The sequence below is a fragment of the Onychostoma macrolepis genome, chromosome 09 (assembly GCF_012432095.1).
Source record: "Onychostoma macrolepis isolate SWU-2019 chromosome 09, ASM1243209v1, whole genome shotgun sequence".
In the NCBI taxonomy this organism is placed as follows: Eukaryota; Metazoa; Chordata; class Actinopteri; order Cypriniformes; family Cyprinidae; genus Onychostoma; species Onychostoma macrolepis.
The window spans coordinates 13,809,764-13,834,297 of NC_081163.1; the positions used below are offsets into that span (position 1 = coordinate 13,809,764).

Sequence of the window (24,534 nt, forward strand, 5' to 3'; positions counted from 1 at the left end):
TTTTTTTTCTTGCCCCCTTTGCTGTGGTGTGAATACACTAGTTTTCCTCTTGTCACTTTCATTCGGGTCAGGCTGGCAGATGTGTCTCCCTGCTGGTTACTTTAGACCTTGTTGTTTCAGACAGAGGCCGGTTCTCAGACCAGGGCATCTAGTTGTTCTGTTCCCAGACACGGCACTCTTTGATGGGGATTGCTCCCACCCACCTCTCATCAGCCTACCCACTTCCCACAGCCTTCCAGAGAGGCTGGGCAAACAAGACCCCGCGTTCTGCCAATTTGTCCGTACAAAACGCAGGGATTTGGGGGCCTACAGGCACTCTTACACAGACAAATGGTAAGTATTTGCCTGGCAGTCTGAGATTCCTCACCCCCACCCCTATCTACGCATAAACACACACTCACTTGGTGCTTTCTCTACACTCTCAGGCGACTGGTTTCTTTACTCTGACTTTCTTTAACTGGACCTCCTGACAAAAAAAGACCTAGACTTGCTAAGAAGGTTTCATAGACCAGTATATTTATTTATTTTATTGTTGGTTTTTACTGGTTACTCATCAAGCTGGGTTACCAGTAATAAGCAGTAACAGATCATAATAGACCAGTATTGGCCAGCTAAAATCAGATCATCTTGGATCTTTTTATTTTTATTTTTTTACATTTTGTTCAGACATCATCTGGGTTCTGGGTATATTATGTCCAGTTGCATTATTGAATTAAACATTCTACTAATACTAGTAAATGGTGTAAAATAGTGCAGAAATAAGTAAGTAACTCTCCTCCTGTAGGTGTCTGGGTTCCACCTGTTTTCAGATAAAATGTCTGAATCATGTGAGACAGATTTGGGGTTCAATCAGCCCTGTTGGATGTAAATGGGCTGAGGTCTCTGTGTTTTATTGTGAGTGGGGCAGTCTATCAGAGACCGGACTGAGGCCCCGCGGTCCTCCTGGCATCCTGATCAGAGGATTAGCAGCATACAGCCGCAGGTCAAGAGCATGCCAGTCACACACACTCTCTTTAACACACACACACCCACACTTGTCATTTCACTTTCTCTCACAAACACCTTCGCTTTCACACACGCACGGCTGGAGAGAGCATTTCTCAACCTCTCACACTTGTGCAGAAGAGGCCTGTTTGATAGCAGGCTTCGGATTAGGTTCTGTGTTCTCTTTCATTCTTATTCTGATTGGCTTATGCTCTTGAGAGTCTTTTTTTACTACAGTGAGGTCGTACTAGTCCATACAATGAAAGGGGATTTTTTTCTCATGACATCATATTCCCCTGTCCTCCCACATTTGAAAGATTTTTAAGTTTTAGTTTTTTTTGTCTAAGACACAAGATAGATCATTGTTCAGTTTTATGCTGCTATTGTTTGCATACAAGATCACACGTTTGTTATTTGATCCATAAAGCAGGTGATTGTAAAAATGTGGCCTGGTTTTAAGTTATTTTATTTTATCCGTCTATTCTCAAATAATGAATATTATTGTGCTTATTACAAATATTCACCCACAGTCCTACTCCATACATTAAGCACAGCTGCTTTATAAATATGGCAGGTGGTCAATGTCAGGCCGAGCCGTTCCAACTTCCGAATATAGGGGTGTGCTGGTGTTTGACCAGAGAAGCGTGTCCTGTCTGTTAGTGTACCCCAGCACTGACCCCTGTCCATCCCTCAATAGTGCAATGCCTTGTTGCCCCCAGCATGAGGTCCCAGCATCCCCTAGTTGTGATAGTGGGGGCCACACAGCAAGGGGCCTTAGAGGGGATGCAGAATTAGCAGCTAAAATGGAGACTCACATTTCCATATGCATGCCACTGACAAGTGTTATACTGAAAAACCCGGTACCAATACGTGTACAAGGTGGCCCAATGCAACAAGATGGGGGGGAAGAAGGGGGCGCTGGGGGTTGGGCTTTAAAGGGGGCAGCAATATTGTACTAATTCGTGCAAGAGACTCTCTATCAAAGCGAAAGACATACGGTAATTAACAAGGGGTGAGGGGGAAAAAGAGAGGAAAGAAAGAGCAGGAAGAATGAGTTTAGGAGCAAGAGGGACAGAGATGCTGATTTTGACGTGTAAATGCTGTGTTGATTAGCATATGGTGGTTTGTCCAGACCCAGTATTTACCGGCAGAATTGAATGTGTGTGCGGCATGGATGTGACTTTGTCCCCCCTAAATTTCCACAGCCACCTTTTCAGATACAACCTCCCCCCACTCCCAAACACCCCCTCACCTTTCAATTCCTTTTCTTACCTCTTTTCTATGGCCATTGCCTTTTTCTGCCCTCTTTCTCAATGGTGTGAATGTAGAATATAAAGGTTGTTACCAACGGCCAGGCAGATTTTTTTTTTCTTGTTCTCTTTTTCTTTTTTTAAAGATCAGTCTTGTCCAGCAAGTACAATGTGATCAGCGGACACTTATTTTTATTCTTGACAAAAGTACTAGTACTAAAAATGCAACACATTTTTAAACATTTTAATAGCTCCAAAAATATGAAAACTGCATAAGAAAATTAAAAGTGTATTCTCTAATAATAATAATAACAATAAAAAAAAAATTCAGTTTTCTTTGGTTTTGGTTACACTTAAATAAGTATTGAATAATTATTTATTATGTTTCAATTATTGTTTATTATTTTTATTTATTCAATTAATTGGTTTAATTTATTGTATTTATTATTATTACTATTATTGTTATTATTAATATTATAATTTTTTGTTAATTAAATGAAATTTTACGTGATTAGGCATCAAAAACTGCATGGCCACACTTTAGTTTGGGGACCAGTTCTCACTATTAACTATGAGTATTGCTTTAATAAACTCCTAATTTACTGCTTATTAATGGTTAGTAAGGTAGTTGTTAAGTTTAGGTATTGAATAGGATTAGGGATGTAGAATAAATGCTTTATAAGTACTAATAAACAGCCAATATGTTAATAACAGGCATGCTAATAAGCAACTAGTTAATAGTGAGAATTGGTCCCTATACTAAAGTGTGACCGGTAAGATTAAGAGATGTAAAATATGGTCATTCAGAATAAGGCATTAATATGTGTTTATAATAAACGGTCAGTGTGCTAGTAATGTGCATGCCAATAAGCAACTGGTGAATAGTAAGAAATGCTCCCTAAACAAATTATTTTTATTAATTCATTTTTTTATTTTACATGATTCGGCATCTGTGCATTGATCCTCTTGCAGTAAGGTAAAGTATTTCACACTTTTCTCTGGGACTGAAAAAGAGCAGAGCAGGTCGCCCAGTGTGGTGCCTCTCATCTTTTGTGTGCTGGTTTCCCCATGCCAGCTTTCTGCTGTCACATTAGTGCACGTCAAATGCACAAGCTCACATGCAAATGTACTCTTAGACTTTTAGCTTTTTAGCTGGCTCAGAGGCTTCCTTTGCAAACAGGAAGTACTTTTTAGTCTTTAGGACTGATTTGCTAAGTGTCATCATGTTTGTCTTTTCTTTCTAAGTGTCTCTCAGGGGTGTTTTGGAGCAATTATTCACACCTGCTGCAATGGGTAAGTGGGAGCTAGAATCCTTCATCATATAATGAACTCCTGGCAGACCCTCACCGCTGAATATTTCTCTCTGGCCAGAGGAATAGTAAGCCAGATATACAGTAATATCAACCGGGTGTGATTGTGAAGTTTGTGTGGGTATGTGTCAGACTATCAGTGTGAGTGGTCAGCCTGTTACAGGTCAAAGTTCATGGTCATCAATGGTTGAGGTGGACTGCTCTCCATCTGGTGGGGACTTGGCCTTCAAGTGAAGAGCTTGTCTTCAAAAGTTTTTTTTCTGTGTGTGACAGATCAAGTATGTAAATCACATGTTCGTGTGTGTCCTGTGCCGGGTCTAAAGGCCTCTTCAGTTTACAGCGTGTTTAGACGCAAATTTAGCCCACGGATGTACTGAATGCTCTAATCACACACAACAATACCTGTCAAACCATTTGACCGTTCACAAAACACTGCACTTCTCTCTCTCTTTCTCTTCCTGGCAGGTAGATCTTTGGTGCTGCAGCTGCATGTCATGAATTGAATGAAAGCAGGCACTTGAGCAACTATGTGTGCACCCAGTAAAAAGGTGAAAAAGCCTATTAATCCTTTCCACGATTATTGCAGTAGCATTGCCCAATTACATCCAGCTCAGTGATAAGATGAATCGCTGATCAGATTCATTTTGGCTGTTAAAAGCTGTATCATTTGCTTGACACGTAACACATTTGGTTGCTCAATGTTAACAGTACGTCTAACTTATTAATCACATTTTTCTGGTAACACCTTCAGACTTTTTAAAGAAGTTTTTATTTAAATGTAAGTTCATTTGAATTATTCAAGTTTTAAGATTTAGCAAGAGCTTGAACTGGTAAATATAATAAAACTTTGCCACATAGTTTAATATGCATGATTTAGTCACATTAATGCACCTAAATATATTCTTTTTTTTTAGTGATTGTGAAAAAATCTCTATCTCCATTCCACCCACTTTATCCTTCAATTCTCTCACTCACTCACCCTCTCTCTCTCTCTCTGGCTGTCACTGCAGCACAATGTAGGAGCATTAGTATGCTAATGAGGTGCGGGGCGACAGGTGGCCCGCTAGACAGCTCAATTAAGCAGCTCGTTAAAGGCCAAGCTAACGAAGCGGCCTGCACTGCAAGCCTCAACAAACAATGTGACTGTGCAGGCTACAAATTGGTGAGTGCTAGTTCTGTATGTGTGTGTGCACGTGTGTAGCAGGCAAGAGGCAGAGAGTTGGAGATAGAGACTGTTTTAGTGTGTGAGTAAATGTGTAAGCAGGGCCAGTGAGTTGGAGGGAGAGACTGATTCAGTTTATGTGTGTGCGTGCGTGTGTTTAGCACTTAGCAAGGCTTTGTGATGGACACAACTAATAATGGCTAATAAGAGGGGCTTTTGCTCCTCAGGAAATTGAAAGCAAAAAATAAAATAAATTATAATAAATTAATCACTGAAATACATACATTCCTAATTTTATGTGTTTCCCAAAACACTTTGCAGTAAACAGTCCCTTACACTTTGGCAAATTTTCATATTTCGTTACATGTTTTCTGTGGATATACACTGACGCTGTAACAGATGTACACTCATTTTTACATTCATTTAGAAGGAAAGTTTTGATCTGGAATTCAAATGAAATTAGGCATGTGTAGAAAAAAAAAACTGTCTTTAGTGTTTTAAGAAAACCTTTAACAGAAGGTTAAATGTTTTAATTAGAAGAAAATAAATTTATAAATTCAAAATCATCTTAAAAGAAATTTTTTTATTGGGTGATAAAGATATGGTCACCAATATCTTGTGTATCCTTAATATTTAAATGCATATTAATTGCTTATACTTCCTTAAGTTATATAAGTGTATACATTTATTTTGATTGAGATTATTGATTTGTCAAATTAGGGATTCACTGATTTTAAATTCAGACTGAAAATTAATTATATTCATGTTATGGCTGATAACTGATGAATATACAGTAAGAAAATTTTATACTGTTTTGTCTTAACTGTACATTCAAAATAAAACACACAAAAAATAGCATTTTAAATGCATAATGTATGATTTTAGGCATTACAACATTATAATGCACTATATGAAAAATGGATATTCATTATGAAAATGTAAAGATTACATTTAACAGTGTTGAGTCATATGTCAGCAAATGTAATTTAAATGTAAAAATAATGGAAACAAGCACGAATAATTAAATATCTAAAATAAACTAATACTGATAAATCAATAATCAAATGTACTCATATAGTCACTTTATATACACTACTATGTTTAAAATGCAAAATAAACACCAGTGGTTTTAGGTTATGTTTGCAGAGAAAAATTAAGTCAGGTTTGTAAAAATCATTTCAAACATTAATGATGTCTGGGATTAAATGCTTCTTAATGATTATGTTCCTGCATATCACATGATGAAATAAACATCTCTTTGTCTGATCACCAAGCAAAAAAAAAAAAAAAAAGATTTGAGCAGCTCTGGGACAATATCAGAAGCCGCCGCAGTTTGTGGTGGAGGAGCATTGTTTATTGTGACTAGATAAAGTTGTAACACAGACATTTTAATCAGTTTGTAACACTTAGCATTTGAGCCTTATTATCCGGGGTGTGTTCACTGGTGCGTGAAACAGCAGCGTTTGGGTTCATAACCCGACCCTCCTGTCTGAGTCTCGCTGGCATAAAGGGATCATGAGCTCTAATGGTTCAGGGATCTGCCCAGCAAACGAGGTTAGGTATGGAGGAAGACAAAAACACAGGGGCTAAACAGAGCCGCCCCATTCGCAAGCAAGCTGCTGCAAAGCTGGCCGACTCATGAATATGTTAATCCACATTTGCCCAAATAAGTATGTAGAGAGGGAGAGAAGGAAAAAAACAACAGCACTCATTAATTAATAAGGACAATGTGCCTTTAATGACAGTGTTGACACTGTTGGCGAACAAGTGATTGGGGCCTGAGAACGAGAGGTCATCAGAATGAGAGGAAGTGACACATTGATGGGCGTTACTGTCAGAAGGAGAGCTCTTCTGTCCTAGGAGGGCAGAAAAGGTGATAGAGGATGGACATGCCGAGTATAATGAAGACAGAACTGAGCCATGAGAGAGAGACAAACAAGCAGGTTAGACAAGTAGACAGCGCAGAGGTCAGAAAAGTCAACTTCAGATATACACTGATTTGGAAAGAGAAAAGAGGACACTTCAAGGATATAATAATAATAAAAAAGATGAAGTAATCAGGAACTTTGCATGTCATTATTTTCTCTCACTGTGTGTAATGTATGTGCCTTAAAATAATGATTGTTTTCAAACAGGTTTCTTGAACACTCTTCCTGACTGCCATTGGTTGGAAAACATATAGCCCTGACCCAGTGTTCCTGTATCAGGCTTATCAGGATGCAGAACAATGTTTTGATAGCACCTCAAGGCCAAGGTTAGTACGTTTGTTTCAGTTACAATAGGTTTTTTGTTTTGTATAAGAGTTTTTATTTTTATTTTTTTAAAGAATATATTATATAGTTGTCTCATAGTAACTTGGAAAGGAGGAGTGTTTTAACAACACTTTACAAACGTTTTTGGAAGGTTTCAGGAAGATGGTGAAGTTCTTTGCCAAAAAGCTTGATATTGTCCAAGTTGAAAATTGTATGTGAATGGTTTCTCAAGTTGAGAAATTGTTCTCATACAAGTTAAAAGACTTGTATGAACATTTGCTAGTAAATTTACTGACCTTCGGGCCATCTAATATGCAGATGAGTTTGTTTCTTTGTTAAAAACATCTTAATGATGAATTAGTTTTTTTAAAAACATGCAACTTTGCTTCACGAGACATTTATTGATGGACTGAAGTCGTGTGAATAACTTGTGGATTATTGTGATATTGTTTGAACTCTTATTGTGGCAGCATCCATACTCTGCAGAGGATCTATTTGTGAACTTGTCCAAAACTTTCCAATGAAGAAACATACTAAACCTTTAAGTTTTATTAATTTCCCCCAAGAAATCTATAGTGACATTATAGTCATGTATATAAATAACCATTTGCACATTATATGCATTGAAAATGACATTTATTTGACAGAAATATTTGACCAAGTTGACTGCCTAGATAGCACAGTGAATATATACAATATTGCGGGGAAATGTTTACATCATTGGTGTTACATTTTATTCAAAATCTATTGAATATTGACTAAATATCTTCCATACATTGTGTTAAATAAGATTTTTCTTAAGAAATAGGCAAGAATGACCCCGTTGTCCTCTGATTCCAATTCTTTCCAACACCAAAGTACCTGAACGTGACCAACCCATAAAATTTTCGTTGACACATAATACTATGTTTCATGAATGAATCTGAAAAATCTCAATCTCACACATTTTTACCAGCCTTTGTTTCTCAAAGCTGCCCTATACACTGACTTTAATGAGAAATGTATAAGTATTGCAAAATCTGACATATAAGAGAATAGACATTAGACAAGATGTTAATGCCATTCACTAGCAGCACTTCAGCATTTTTGTGCAAATCCAGCAGGCCTTATGGTGTTTGATTCACAACAGTAAAACCCAGACTCGCATTCAAACACACCATCTCTTTTTGATGCAAGAAATTTAAGCATTGCATCGAGGCCTGAAAGAACGACAATGGCTCAATCTTTTCAAACGCCAGAGCAGCGCCACACACATAGAGATCAGAGTAAGTTTATGAAGTAATCTCTCTTTCTCTCTCTCGCTATCACTCGAACCCCTCCCTCTCTCCCTCCCTCTGTGTTATGACATAGTAATCTGTGTCTCTAGCAGCTTGAATGAATAGGCGTATGAATGGCTGTTTTCTGCCTACATGAACCTATTGGAGGTGGATCAACCATATGCCCATGGACATGCACACTCAATGACAAAGGCGGATACCAACAGGTCCTCTCTGACACAAAGCGCCATGGGGCTGAGGGAGGCGGGCGAGACGAGGGGTGCATCTTAACCTGAGACGTCCACACACACACACACACACACACACAACTAAATATTCTCACACACACCCCACCGCATGCCACCCACACAGCAATATGGAGATGCGACATTGATACAAACCCAGCCTGGGGAGTTTGTGAAGATGCTACTTTGTTGTGTTGTTTTCGAAAGGTCTTGTTGTGTATGTAAAATGTATGGAGGAAGAGGGAGGGACAGTAGTAAAGACAAGCACTTTTTTGGAGGGGGCCAATCTGTTGCAGCTCTGGATGAAGTCTTGCGATGGAGAGACAGTGTGTTAAGCGACATATGTGACACAGAGGGACAAAAGGATTATGGTCCTCTTCTCGTTATCCGTGCCTTTGGACAGTGGGATTATCATCCGGGGAGTGAAGATCTCGGGCCGCTAAGCTTCAGTGCGGCCCGGTTCCTCATCTCTTGTGTGGGGTGGGAAAGCAGGGGTGAAGGGGGATCCCTGGAGAGCGGGCTGCTATCAGGATTTACATATTCATCAGAGATCAGAGCTATGTTCTCTTTCTTTCACTTTTCTCTCTTTTTTTCCTCTGTCTTGCATACACATGCTCGAACATGCTGAGATGTCTTATTTTACTGTTTCTGAATTAGACTGTTTATGGATTTTACTGTTTCTGTTCACTTTTTAAAAAAACATTTTCACATTTATTGTTGTTATATTTAATATTTTTATATTATATGCAAAGAGGTTCAACGTCTTTTTTTCACATTATATTATATTATATTATTTTATATTTAGTGCTGTCAAATTATTAATCACATACAAAATAAAAGTTTTTGTTATTTATATATAAATACACACACATGCAAGTATATATTTCAGAAAAACATGTTATGTTTGCATATTAAATATATTTATATATAATATAAATTATATGAATATAAATATGAACATGTAAACACATGTAAATATTTTTTAAATATGTGTATTTATATATACATAATAAGTATACACGCATATTATGTAAACACAAACTTTTAACGATTAATTGTTTGACAGCACTAATTATATTATCATAAGTGTAAGTCTAAAGTATGACTTAAAAATAAACAACTCAATGTCTTATTATTTTAGTTTGCTCATCCTTTTGCTTTATTGATAGTGTCACTCAAGCTGCATGGACTCAAAATCCTGATTATCATATTAAAAAGATCCAAAGAGCATCATGTGCTTCAATAGACAACAGGAACATTTATGACAGTTATGTACAGTTAACATGGTCAATCACAAATGTGACCCTGGACCACAAAACCAGTCTTAAGTCGCTGGGGTGTATTTGTAGCAATAGCCAAAAATACACTGTATGGGTCAAAATTATAGATTTTCCTTTTATGCCAAAAATCATTAGTATGTTAAGTAAAGATCATATTCCATGAATATATTTTGTAAATTTCCTACTGTAAATATATCAAAACGTCGTTTTTGATTAGTAATATGCATTGCTAAGAATTCATTTGGACAACTTTAAAGGGGATTTTCTCAATATTTCGATTTCTTTTTTGCACCCTCAGATTCCAGATTTTCAAATAGTTGTATCTCGGCCAAATATGTATAAATCTCAATTTCAAAAAATTGACACTTAAGACTGGTTTTGTGATCCAGGGTCACAAATGTATTTAGGCTAATTACCTAGAAATAGTACAGAATTTTTTATTTTTTTTAAATAATAAAACTAAAGTCTTTTAGAAAACAGTTTGTCATGTTTTATTTATTTAGAATTTTAACACTAAAATAATTTTTTTAACCCCATTGTGTCTTCACAAATAAATGCATCACTCATGTAAGCAGAAAAATAATAATTTTTGTATTGGAAAAAAAAAAAAATACAGAAGGAGTGCAACGGAGTAACTACTGTAGCGGAGGGCAAATGAAGTTCAGCTGAGGTGAAGGGGTGAGACAACGTCAAAGAAGGGACAACAGTGAGAGAAATCGAAGGACGTGTCTAATGAAGGAATGCACACAGAGAGATGGAAACTAATGGAGACAAAGGATGTACAGAGTGAGCGAGAGAGGGAGAGAGATGGCGATGGGGTGGATGACTGCTGTTGAACTCATCGTCATCTTAATTGATGAGGTCATCCCGGGGACTATCCCAAAACTAGAGTGTCCCCGGGAGGTCGTCACCAGGTCATCCAAAAGTCAAAATGCACCAAAGAAAGATGACGTAACTTTTCTTTTTTTGTTTTTGTTGATGTCTGTTTATGGGGTTTTTGCATTTAATTAAAGGGATAGTGTAGACCAGACAGGAAAGTGGAAGGAGAGAGACGGAAATGGGATCAGGGCAAGATGCAAGCTGGATTTGAACCTGTGTCCGCTTGAGCACAACAGATATTTCTATGTCCCGACTTTCTATGTTTATTACCGATTGTACCACAGCTCCAACTTCTATGCATTTCGATGCATGCAATAACCAGGGAAAATTTATTTTTCAAAAATCATGTTTAGGCGCCATATTGTTTTAATTATTTCTTGTGATTTTAGCTTAAAACTTTTTAATGCACTTTATTGGTATTACAAAAAATTGTACATATGCATTAACCAAAGCATTTACAGCAGTGGTCTCAAACTCAATTCCTGGAGGGCCATAGCTCTGCACAGTATATACAACATATATAGTTGTATGCAGCCAGTATATAATCATGTTTATGTGCCGTAAAAAATATGAATATTTTACTTAATATGAATATATATATATTTTTTTTTTCCATAAGTTCATACAATTATTTTTATATACAGGGAATAAATTTAAAGATACAACAGATAATAAAGACCTTTTTTCATTTTTCTCACACATACATACAAAGATCTGTTTTGAAATTGGGTCCGAGTCTTTGATATGCTGTCAATCAAATGTTCTCTGCTGGAATTGCTAGAGTGTAGGTGTCAAAGTAACCTTTGCAACACAAGCACACATACACACACACACACACATAGCGAAACACAAATAGACTCGCTCAGCGACAACACACTCAGTAATTGCTGCCTATTAAGGTCTTCGCTTCTCTCTCACACCTCATTACAGGCCTAAACACACACTGCCCCCTCATTACAGATTGCTTGCTAAACACACACACATATACAATTCCCTCATTCCCACCTGTCAGTTAAACACTCAACCTGGCAAGCGTGACCACTGAGAGTTGGGTGTTAACTCGCTGATGACAGTGTGAGAGGTGTGGGCTCTGTAACCCCATTCCAATACATGGTAGAAAACTGTTATGCGTGCTGACCTTATGTGTCCGTGTGTGTTGTGGGAAGTCTCTAACAAGAGGCATTTGTCAGGATGATGTGCTTCTCTTGTTGGATTAGGGTTGACTTTGAACACTCAATGAAGAAAGTGGACTCTCATGTAGAAAAACCAGCGCTTGTATCTATACATGTACCTCACACTGTTTGAGACTGTTCAGTGTGTTTGCATGTGCAAAAAGCAACAGGTTCAAATCCATTGTATGGGAGAAAAAAGCTGGTGATGTGAGTGTTTGCATAAAAAAAATATATATATAATTGTATATGCAGTAATGCAGTGATTTGGTTTCATCAGTTTCATCATCATAACTATCATCTCTCCATCTTGTGCTCCTGTTATTCTCTGCAATGAAATAATGTGCAACCTTTAGCGATGGGGGGTTTGTTTGTTGTAAATTGGTACAATTCGCTATAGACCCTGATCCTTCTCTCACTCTCTCTTTCTCAAGGTGAAAGGAAATTGAATGTGCCAAAAAGAACAGATGGGTTGGTGAGAAGAGAATAAAGGAACAAAAAGTTTCTGCAAAACAGAGGAGTATAATTATGGTTATACCACGGTATGCGTAAGATCCATATGGTATGAAAAATTATAGTCATATTATCAGGTACCTTTTATAGAAAAATCAGATTACTTATGTCCAACAGTGCCATTTTTAATGTCATTTTGAAGGAAACTGGAAGAAGAGCGTTTTGAAACTTGGAAGGAAATTCAGAACAAATCATGGAAGCTTGAAAAGAAGAATGGAAGAAAGGAAGTTCAGTCCAAGGTGATTAGTGATGTCCAACTCAATTAAAGTTATATAATTGTTGTTTTTTGTTCATATAAATTACAAGAAAAAGAAAGCTTTTATTTTGACACAAAGACTTTGCCATTGACTTTCTGAATCATTGGGATTAAAAACAATGTAATTTGCAAGACTGTGTTCCCAGCTGACTGCATCAAGAAGCAAAAGCTAGTCATTTCTGACAGACAAACAGCTTGTGTGTTGTTCATACTGTAGCTATGTCCTAATGTGTTGTTTGTCTGTGTCCCAGCTTGCGATAGTTTGCAGATCCTCTTCAAAGTACTTCAGATGACAAGGGACCCCTCTTAAAAACACAAGCCTGAACTCTTCAGTTAAGAGCCCAGCAGTTTGCCTCACTGTGTGTGTTTCTAACCCAGGAAACTGACAGATGCCCATAAATTATTTGCCTTTATTTTAAAAGCACAGCTCATTTACATCAATTTGTAAGAGGCGGGGGAAAGTAGTGAGAGGTTTGTAACTTTAGGTATGTATATACGAGTGTTTAAGGGGGGGGGTCATCTTAGGTGGTCAGCGTAGCAATTCTTTCGCCCTAGTATCCTGTCGTATTCCTTGAATCCTTGCATACTCACCATTTCCACACACACACACACCAGAGCTCAGATGCCTCCCAGCTAATTAGCAACAAGTCAGAGCCGCCCACTTCTGCAGGGCAGTAAATATTCCCACACACTCTCACACTCGCACAGACGTCCCTAACTCGGATACAAGGCCCTCGTTCCTTCTCCATTCTTTCCCCTCTTTTCTGATTTTTATCACCTCCCCTTGTTTTGTTCCCACTTCTGCAGCCATCAATCATCCCATTGACCTATCTTGTTAGGGGAAACTCACAGACACGCCCCCTCGTCTCTTCCAGGCCTCAATCTCATCCCACGCTCTCTTTCTTTCTATATATGTATGCGTCGGAGCCCCAATGTCCATCTCTGACTTATACCTTCACGCTCCATCCCGCTCTCCTGCACAGTTAGTGGTCAGGACAGGGTTGTGTCCGTGGGCCGGACAGGGTCGTGGGGAGGTGTTGGGGGGGGGGGATTAGATTTAGGGAACACTCTGGGTGGTACGGTAGCCCCTGCAACAAGCACAATGCCTCCTGTGTCCCCATGTGACACACACCCTTGTTTTACAACAGGGGAGGAGACACCTTCAATGCCCCAATGATGTGAACCACCCTGAGCCTATTCACGGTGACAAACGGCCACTGCTGTCCCCTGCAACAAACACATGCACAGACAGACCACGACTATCACACGCATTAACACGGATTTTGCTTCATGTTGTGTTTATTTGCTAAACTGTCCTGGCAAAAAAACACCACTGTTAAATGCACAATGGGAGACGCATTGAGACTACCTAGATGACATTAATATGCACACTCAAATCCGAGACAGATGGAATAAAAGGCTTTCGTCTACCTTTAGAGCTTTCTTTCTCTCTTTTCTCTCTGAAAGAACCTTCTTGGCTGGCTCTCAGTGGAGTTGAATTGGTATGGCTTTAATTGAATCAACTAGCTCTTTTCTTGTGCCGCACTTATGAGGCCAGAGCAGCCAAATGGCTTGATGACAACGTAATGGCAAAAGAATTGAATGAACGACGCTGCCAGAGGCGAGTGAAAACCCAATGGCATTCCTTCGCATCTGCAGCGATACACAGTCGCACTATTACGCTATTATAACACTATTACGATTGCTGAACTTAGCCAAATCACAGGAAGAATGGCATTTTAGTGGAATTCTGAGATTTTTGTGAACTTGTAGATTGTTGACATTGTATACAATATTCTATTCAAATGAGCATACTACGTAAACCGTTACAAAAACCTTTAAATCTGGTTAGTATTTTAGTTTATTTAAAAAAATTTTTAATGCAGATTATAGGTATGTGTCTTTTTATTTTTTATTTTTTTATTTTTTTATTTTTACCTCATGGTGCTATTTCTACTTAATCTAAGCCTTGAATTTAATTTTGTTGGCATAACCTAATGCAGGGCTTCCTAAACATGTGTTTGTGAACCCCTGGAGGTTTATGAGGGACATGCAGATAGTTTATGAGTTGATGAAAAGCTAGTAATTAAATCATGAAAATGTAAATTTAAAATTAAAATAAAAAAATAAAAGCAGTCATAATTAAACATTAATGTATATGTATGTGTGTGTGTGTATATATAATATATACCTATCTCAAATGATCATTAACTGACATAAAATATACTCTTGAATCAGATTTTAAGTTAATAATTTGTCAAAGGAGGTTGGCTGACAAAATACTGTTAGTTAGACCTCATTTGTTAAAAGCAAAATTGGTTTTTTTTTTTGTTTTGTTTTTTTTTACCCCCAGAGGTTATGATGGAAAATTAAACAATAGAAAAGTGATGGAAAGGTTCAGACAGTCCTACATAATAGCACTTTTTTTTTCTCCGCTTCCAACGGCACATTGACAGGAAGTGCCACCCATTCTTTGAAGATGTTCAGGTTTTTGGTGAACAATCAGTGTGAGGCTGACGTAGATGGTCTCGACCCCTGGTTGGTGTGAACGTTAGGGATGCAGAGGAGGGATGGAGAGATGTATTCCTCCTAAAGAAACCAGCTGAGACAATAGAACAGCGCACAGGCACTTGGGGAACAGAAGGGTGACACAGAGGGCAGCTCTCACCCACAACAACTCTGTTTTCTTTGAAAACAAAACCCCAACCTGTTACTGCTTCAGCCTGTCTGTGGGAGGGGATGCTCGTAATAAAGCTTCCAGCCCCCTCGTTAGGCATCACGAGGGTAAGTGCATGTGTATGTCTTTGAGTGAAGGTCCAGGGAGCAATAGTACAGTAATGCTGTCTTTCAAATGACTTTTGGGAGCGAGATCTCTGTGTCACTCTGTTTTTCATATGCATGTCTTTTTGTCCCTTCCCATTGTCATCTTAGTTTCCTCTAAGAAGTCCTCAGACAGATCAGTTTAAGCAAGTAGATACTGTATACTGTAAAAAATATCCTGTTAAATTTACGTCAAAATAGACAGCTGTTGTTACCAGAAATTCACTGTACAAAAATATGATGACAGTGTTTCAGGTATAATGGGATGGCATATTGATGCCTCTATATTGTACAGCTTGTAATCATATATTTAATCAAGTGATGTATGTATATGGACAGATCAACAAAATGTGTACCATGATTATAACTATAATAATACAGGTGGTAAAATATAGATCAGTCAGAATTAATTTTAGGTGACTTGTCCATAAAACATGGCCAATATTCCTAGAGCACAGTGTCATACTAAACACCATCAGCATAACACACAACACTAAAATAATGCAATAAACAAAAACTGAATAATAGAAAATGTGACACATTTTCAATGCAATACATTTTAGTGGAAAAGTGGCTAAAGTATCCGAGTGTATATTACTTATAACAAAAATAAGAATAAAATTACTTTAAAAAATATATAATCATTTGTGATGTATCACACAGGGACTTCTGGGAATGTTCCTTCACAATAATTATATGGTAATTCATAGTTTTTGTAAAAAAACTTTTTTAAATGACAGTTTAATTACATATGATGTAATGTTAAATAATGTTCAATTTCACATTGAATATGGTAAGGTAACTCACAGTTAAGCAGTTAACAAGCTTTTACTGTAGCATTTTGAGTTTTTATTTTTTATTCATTTTTAATTTTTTTTATTTAACCTCATTTACCTGAGGTTTCCATATCAGTGGCCCTATAAAACTTTTAAATCTATGTAAGAGACTTAAAGGGATAGTTCAACAATTTTGTCATCACTAACTCACATTCATGTTTTTTTTCAAACCTGTATGACTGACATTTTATGTGTGTGAGGAATACATATACTGTGTGTATATATATATATACAGTATATGTATGTATGTGTGTGTGTGTGTGTGTGTGTATACTGTATATCATATATATATTAGACCTAACTGAGTTTCACTGTATGGACAATTCTTTTGTTTTCTGAAGAAAGATCACGATGAGAGTGAGTAAATGATGAGAAAATGGTTTTTTTTTTTTTTTTGGTGAACTGTGCCTTTTGGTGCAGATTGCATAAGATACAAAAACTTTTTCTTGATGTTATCTCAGCATCCCCCCTCCTTCACACAAGAGCACATACGCAATCGCGCACCCCTCCTTTTTTTATCTCTCCCTCTTGCAGGATCAGGGGAGCAGGTTGTGGTAACATTTGTAGCATTTGGCTGCAGCAAATCCCACAGCTTTTTTCCTGAAAAGAAGCAGCCACCTTAAAAAGGGGTGGGGGGGCTCTCCTCCAGTGAAGCCCCTGGTCTTTCTCCTGCTCTCAGCCTGCGCTCAGCGGTCTGCATGCCCCTCACCATCGCTTGCAAATCCCCCTTTATCCGCTGGCAGCCAGATGGGGTGGCAGGAATAATAGGCAGAGCCTGATGAGCACCATTCAATTTGTCCAGCCGTGTAAAGGAGCTTGTAAGCCGTTCCATTTGAGCAGGGTGTAATAGTAGCCAGGGGAGCAGAGGCTATGTTAAGACTTAATTACCTACTAATGGCTGTTGTAGGGACAAAAGACTTGTGTAGACCCCAACAACTTACACTCCTGTAATAGAGGAGAAAGGCTGGGAGAGGAAGGGGTTGGGGGAACTGTTTATTGAGATGTTGTGGCCAGAAATTTGTGATGTCCATATTATGTTAAAAATGTCATCAACACAACTTTTTTTCACTATGTGTATGAGGTGTGTGGATGGAAGGAAAGAAAGAAAGGAAAGAAGAAAAAGACTTTGCTGCATGTACTTTGATTTTCTTTATAAAGCCATTTGAGCTCAGGAACCGGGGAGAAAAGGTTTTCTTGTGTTTTTTTTTTTTTTCATTCTTTTTTTTTTTTTTTCTTTTCTTATTCTCTTTTTTCAGTTGGAGGGAAGATTAGCAGGATTAAGACTGGCTCACATATGCTGCTCTTCACTATTGGCATTCAACACAACACAAGCCCAACTGCCACCCAGACGGGGAGGGAAAGAGAAAGACAGAGGGTGAGAGTGAAAGTTTTCCTCTGATATTAAAGCATCGCTACTGTTTGGAATAATTGTGGAAGAGAAAAGGGCTGTTTAGTGAGAATGGGAGAGAAAGGGAACTATTGGATGGTGAGAGGAGGGGAATCAGGATGCATTTTTTGATGGAAAATAGCTAAAGAGGTGCAGGATATACAGTGGGGTCCAAAAATGTTACACTACATTTTTTTTTGTTTTCATTTTTAAACTAAAAATAAACAGTTTTTGATTTTGATAATTGTCAAAAGCACTCACCAATCAAATTTAAGCAAATTTGTGACACTGACCACACTCTAAAAAATGCTGGGTTAAATATAACCCAGTGCTAGGTAAAATATGGACGAACCCAGCGGTTGGGTTACTGCCCAGAAGGTTGGGCTAAACATTTAACCCAACTGATGGTTGAAAACAACCCAGCATGTGTTCTGTCCAATATTTACCCAGCAATGGGTTGTATTTAACCCAGAATTTTTTAGACTGCATTTAAACTTCTTTATGGATAACATGATTGTCAGGTTTTAATTGTAGTGTTCATGAAGGGGAACAAACATAATACTAAGAAATTATTACATTTATTTTCATTTTTCAATTCAACCTTCACTATTTATGCTGATAACATAATATGTATAATGTATAAATATATAATGATTTTTTTTTTTGTAATGCACACTTTTCACAGACTGGGATAATGCTTTCCCACAGTTCATAACATAATTTTTTTCATTTTTAAAAATGTAATGTAAATTTAGAATGCTATACTTTGTATTATATTAATATTATATTATATTATTAATATTATTATATTATGAAGATCAGGCCCTTTCTTTCGGAACATGCAACACAACTCCTTGTTCAAGCTCTTGTTCTGTCCAGACTGGACTACTGCAATGCTCTCTTGGCAGGTCTTCCAGCCAGTTCTATCAAACCTCTACAATTAATCCAAAATGCTGCTGCAAGATTAATCTTTAATGAGCTGAAAAGAATGCACGTCACACCACTGTTCATCAATTTGCACTGGCTACCGATAGCTGCTCGCATAAAATTCAAGGCATTAATGTTTGCCTACAAAACCACCACTGGCTCTGCACCACTTTACCTAAATTCATTACTTAAGACTTATGTGCCTCTAGAAGCTTACGTTCTGCAAGTGAATGACGCATCATTGTACCATCCCAAAGAGGCACAAAATCACTCTCACAGACTTTTTCATGAACTGTTCCCTCCTGGTGAAATGTCCTGCCCAACTCAGTCCGAGCAGTCCTTAGCCATCTTCAAGAAACGGCTTAAAACACTTCTCTTCCATCTTTATTTGACTCTCTAACTCTAGCATTCTCTGTTCTGTTTTATTTGTTTTATTTAATATCTGTCTTCTTTGTATTTATTAGTCGTCTTTGTATCTACATGACCCTCTAACACTAGCTTTCTTTTTTTATTTAAAAAAAACAAACACTTGCTACGTGTACTGCGTTAGGTTAACCGAGACTTGTTGTAGCGCTTGCATATTGTCTCTCTTTTGTTGGTTTTGATTGCTTCTATTGTCCTCATTTGTAAGTTGCTTTGGATAAAAGTGTCTGCTAAATAACTAAATGTAATGTAAATGTACATATTAGGCATTATTTCAGAAAACTTCCTGCTTTGTGGGTTTGTAACAATGACTATAGGAGTGATGGAAAATTTGGCTAAAAGTGTCTCCTAAATTCACAAATGTAAATTTTTCTCCCTTCTGACCACCATAATCAATCTCTCAATTTTTTAAATACTTCTTTTGGTCATAGAAACGCTGAAATTATATTTTTCTTTTACTATTGGAGCAAATGGATTCACCACTATATAAGTTGACCCAATAATGACTTCTGCTTCTCAGAATCCTGGAAATGTGAAGAGGTCCATTAGAAAAAATTGAAAATAGACACATTTTATTTTTCTATTGAAAACAGCAGCTTTTTTTTTTTCAACTTTATTTTGCAAATAACCCCTAAAAAGAACCTCCGTTTTACAGAACAGCAGAAAAATGTGCCGTGACATGACAGAGTTAGATGTAACGCATGAATATTCAGGAAACATGAACACATACAGAAACAGACAAGCTTCTAAATACTGTACTGTGCTTATGTTGAGTTTTGGGTTAACCGAGCAAAAAAAATGCTGAAACTAAACTCCAGCTGGATTCATTAACTTAAGTATGACTGCAGTTACAGCTCTGGCTAATTTAGCTCTTAGGGTTAACAGTTTTTACACATATACACTCCTCTGCCCACCTCATTATTGGAATGAGCACACAAACACATCATTATCTCATAAAGGTAATGAGAAAAGAAGAGTCTGGCTTTGCCAACAGGCGGAAATTAGCACTCAGTCTCCTTCCACACTCATCCACCAGGCTAACATTCATTCACCCCGAGGTGGCAAAAGCTCTCGTATCTCTCTCTCCCTCTTTTTCTGAGGCAGGCCTTCGTTAAACAAATAGCTTTTAATTAAATGTTGAGTGACACAAAATGTTGCCAGTTCTGTATTTTTGTCATTTCAGTTGATTAAATTTTCTGCACCTGAACTGTGAAGTTTGAATAAGCTGTAAAATGCAGTCTGGGAACTGGCATTGCTTTCTCACTTTTAAATTTTTTCTTCAGTTTTTAAACAAATATGTTAAAACTCAGAAAAATGATTTAGATTAAAATGTTATATGTGCATATATAGCTATATAAGTCATAAAAAAGTATCACTTTGCATAAGTGTTCATTTTAATTTATTTAAATAATTACAATTCCAGCAGTGACAATGGGTTCACATAAACGGGTCCACAAAAACTTACAATTAAGCACATTGCTCATTAGGCTTTCACGCAGCACTTATGTAATCACTAATGTGGCCAGTGTTTATGCCTTAAGTCTTGTTTAAGCAGGTCTGTAAAAAATGAGTGTACATCTTTGTCATTGGCTCAGTGTGATCTAAATCAAGAGGTAATGACGTCACCCATGCATGCTCTTAATTAGCCTTAATTGGAAACATTCTCGGCGGACTACAGTTACCAAAGTTGGGATGAATCGAGGGCAGACCAACCCCTGTCTTTCTCTCTCTGTAATTGCTCCCAAGACAGTTGTCAGTCAGTGTGTGTTGTGTGGGTGCGTGTGAATTTGTGTGCATTCTTCCCCGGGTGACATTTCAGATAATTATATGCGCGAGGAATAAACTGCAGCTCTGACAATAGGGCTCTTTCTGTCCCCCCGTTTCTAATCCAGACAGTCGCGGCATATATTACCATTTTGGTACACTTAACAAGTGAGATTACCGGAATCCATAATGAAGGAACTGAACTACAACTTCTCTCCGACACCGCCGGTTTAAACCAACTCATTTGCATAAGCGTATTTAACGAGAGTAAACAAGCAAACAGACAGACGGGACTATCCGCACGGGGAAAACAACCAAACAACAAGAGCTCAAAGATGCTTCAATGAAAATATGTTAAAGACCTTGATCTGGTGATGTCTCTCCTAAACTCATTGATGCGTCTGTTAAATCTACACCTGTGGAGTCAGAAGAACAGACACTTTTGATCTATCTATCTATCTATCTATCTATCTATCTATCTATCTATCTATCTATCTATCTATCTATCTATCTATCTATCTATCTATCTATCTATCTATAACTTCACATATCTGCGTTTATATATCCAATTAATTTCCAAATAAGCGAAATGTGAATTGGTAATAAATATGGGCAGTGTGTGTAACCCGGCTGTTTATGCCCTCTCTTCTGCCCCAAACAACAACTTCTGTTTGTCCATATTGGCCTAATTGAAATGTTTCGGATCATAACCGTTAAAAACCATTTTACACGCCTCGTTTATTAACGATTTAAATGCGCTTAACGGCTGAAATCAGTCAGCTGTCAGGCCCCCGCATGGGGTCACCGGGTTAAAACAATATGAGCGCATTCAAACCGCAAAATAGTGTCTGCAACTGACCGCGCTCAATCCTGCGGGAAATAGCACACGATCACCAAGAAAATCTTGCATCGGCATTCTGCATCTATCCGCCCCTCTAAACTACTAGGTTATTATATAGCATTTTGCAAAGCTAATTAATTCCTATGAATCAAGTGAGACATTTAAAACTAATATAACATAGTTAACGTAATTTATTATTTATTTAATAATAAATTTAAAAAACAATGCAAAATTTTATATAGCCTATATGTATGCTATAGTAGCCTGTTAGTTAAAAAAAAAAAAAAAAAAAACATTGATAGTTCGGTTTATTTTATTTCGATGTCAAACATGCACATGCAGTGCATTTAGAGTTAGGAAAGTTAATTAGCCTACATTATCAAACAAAGTTCTCTTAAGTTTTTATTTGTCCACGCGTGCATCAGCTAACTTAATAACTTAAGTAGCCTACAGTCTGCACAGTTTGTTCAACCGACTCTCTGAAATCTAAACCCAACGATGTTCTGTGAGGATGCACCATATGCGAAGTGTGTCTAATGCATTTAATGAAGCCTCAGTTTTTTTTGCAATGACATCAGGTTTTAGGACCCCCACCCACTGGAGCTCATTGGTTCTTGACGGGCTGTCGGAAAAGCGTTGACATTGTCCCGCTGACTTGCCCCCGGGTGATGGGGAGGAGGGACCTACTATAAAATAGCCCTCGTCACTCTCGGGCGTGCCAAACACAAACAGTGCACGAGTGAACTGGAATAAGGAGTGAATTCTGCAAAGCCACACACAAGCACGCGCTTGCACCTGCTACCGGTAAGTCTGAATATATAGAAAATATTGATTAATTTGTATAAAAGTATAAAAGCTATGTACACCAATAAAGGCCCGCGTTATTTAAACGATTAAATACTTTTCTCCTTTTAATTATTCAGTGGAGTAATTTATTATAGGTTACTGTTTTGATAGCCTATATTAGATAATCGCTAACTCTGTTTTGTCATAATTTTTATTTGAATTGTTTGATGAACTGGAAAACTGTGTAACAAACTTTACAGCTTTACTTTTTGTAAACTTATTGAGTTGGCGAGTTAATACGAATCTCTAGGACATATTAGGACTTCAAATCTGTTGTAGGCTACTTAATCAAACCGTTTTAATTAGTTTTTAACTTTTCGTTTTTATTTTCGTATTACATTTTTAAATTTTAGTTTTTAACCATTCCCTTCTTTTAAAGGAATATTGACATCTGCGAGAATCATGGACTCCGACACGAGCCGAGTGTCCAGTAGACCTTCTTCTCCTGAAGGCGACGATCTCTTCCTTTCCGCTGTCAAGAAGTCCGTGGGTTTCTCCGGCGCCGTCTCCTCCACGCAGAGCGATTCTCCTCCGGAGTTAAGAGGCGCAGACCTGCGGGGCGTCTCTAGCGCCGACGAGGACTCGATGTCTTTGAAGATGCTCTCCAAAAAGGACCGTAAACTTCTATCCGAGTCCGAACTGCAGAACATGCGCCTCAAGATCAACAGCCGCGAGAGAAAACGCATGCACGATCTCAACATCGCCATGGACGGGCTCCGAGAGGTCATGCCCTATGCCCATGGGCCATCCGTGCGCAAGCTCTCCAAAATAGCCACCCTGCTGCTCGCGCGCAACTACATCCTTATGCTGAGCAACTCGCTGGAGGAGATGAAACGGCTCGTGAGCGAGATCTACGGAGGAGGGAGCGGGGCTCATCACACCGGCTTCCACCCGTCCAGTTGTGGCACCCTTACGCACGCGGCGGGCGCTCCGTTACCGGGTCACCCCGCCGCTGTCTCGCATTCGTCTCACCCGGTGCACCATCCTCTGCTTCCACCAGCAGTCTCCACTGCCGCATCTCTCTCCGGCCCGGGTCTCTCAGCCATCAGGCCGCATCACGGACTCCTCAAGGCACCATCAGCCGGCGCTGGTTTCCAGCACTGGGGTGCGGGGATCCCGTGTCCGTGCAGCATGTGCCAGGTTCCTCCGCCTCACGTGTCCGGTATGAGCACCGTCAGCATGCCACGACTGACCAGTGACTCAAAATGAAGTACTGAACTTTGATAAAAGAACTCTGAGTTGCAACCATAGACTTTTATATATTAAAGCTGTATTATCTCGTGTTTTTCAGTTTATGGCTGAACAATTTGTTTTTGGAAAGCACATATAGTTCTGAAGCGAAGAAAATGGATCAAAGCCACTAACATAGAATTTTCTAACACTTTAGCTGTATTAGGTTTACTATCCATGTGCATTTCTGTGTATAAAGTTTGTGAAAATGGCCTACCTTACTCTTTTTAGCCTTCAAACACTGGACTGCTTTACAAAATAAGCTTAATACGAAACAGATTTATAGCATTCAATTAAGAATAAATTAAAACTTACAATTCATGCTGCAGTTAAAGAGGGCTAAATAGTTTAATGAGCCATTAATATTAGACGAAATTATACATTAAAAAGTCCCATAGCTTTGGAAAATGTAATGGGACTGCACTGTGTAAATATGTAGATAGCATTTGTACAGTTTGAGAGATTTTATATTACCTTCCCCAGTTTATGTTTGGGGTCAGAATTCATTTGCCAAGCGCTGTCTGTAACAGGAAAGATGCACCTGTTCATTCCTGCACTGTCTTTATCTCTTCCTCTCTCCCTTTAGTTTTCTGGCTTTCTATCTTTATTTTTATCTCTTCTTTCTGCACAAGCTTACCTGTCATGGCCGATGCGAAGAATGATCAACTTTTATTTTTTTATAATAAAGTGTAAAATGATATTTATTTACTTATTTTGATGGTATTTTCAAATTAATGTGCGGTGAATGTTTGAGTCCTAACTGTAAAATAAATGTTTTAAAATGATGCATTTATTTGCTTGTTTGTGCTCAATTAACATATATATTTTTTTCAATATACAAATCCACACATAGGTTATAAATAGTTCCTCCAACATGAAAGGGACAGAAAGGAGAAAAAATGAA

General features: G+C 38.0%; 1 protein-coding gene across 7 annotated transcripts; it reads left to right on the top strand.

Moving 5' to 3' along the window:
* The first annotated feature begins 4,008 nt into the window (after positions 1-4,008).
* Positions 4,009-24,415, top strand: olig2 (oligodendrocyte lineage transcription factor 2). 7 transcript variants are annotated; one of them, XM_058787499.1, is made up of 9 exons: positions 4,009-4,092; positions 4,555-4,706; positions 6,842-6,960; positions 12,222-12,349; positions 12,443-12,539; positions 12,808-12,888; positions 17,469-17,587; positions 22,133-22,358; positions 22,780-24,415. In XM_058787499.1, the coding sequence occupies exon 9, from the start codon at positions 22,803-22,805 to the stop codon at positions 23,607-23,609; it is 807 nt and encodes a 268-aa protein (XP_058643482.1). In that variant the 5' UTR covers positions 4,009-4,092; positions 4,555-4,706; positions 6,842-6,960; positions 12,222-12,349; positions 12,443-12,539; positions 12,808-12,888; positions 17,469-17,587; positions 22,133-22,358; positions 22,780-22,802; the 3' UTR covers positions 23,610-24,415. The 7 variants fall into 7 exon arrangements, with proteins under 7 accessions (XP_058643482.1, XP_058643484.1, XP_058643481.1 ...); XM_058787501.1 differs by having other exon boundaries at positions 12,222-12,329; XM_058787498.1 differs by lacking the exon at positions 12,808-12,888.
* The last annotated feature ends 119 nt before the right edge of the window (positions 24,416-24,534 follow it).

Coding starts and splice junctions, on each gene's coding strand:
- olig2 (XM_058787499.1), top strand. CDS start 22,803: ATGGACTCCGACACGAGCCGAGTGTCCAGTAGACCTTCTTCTCCTGAA.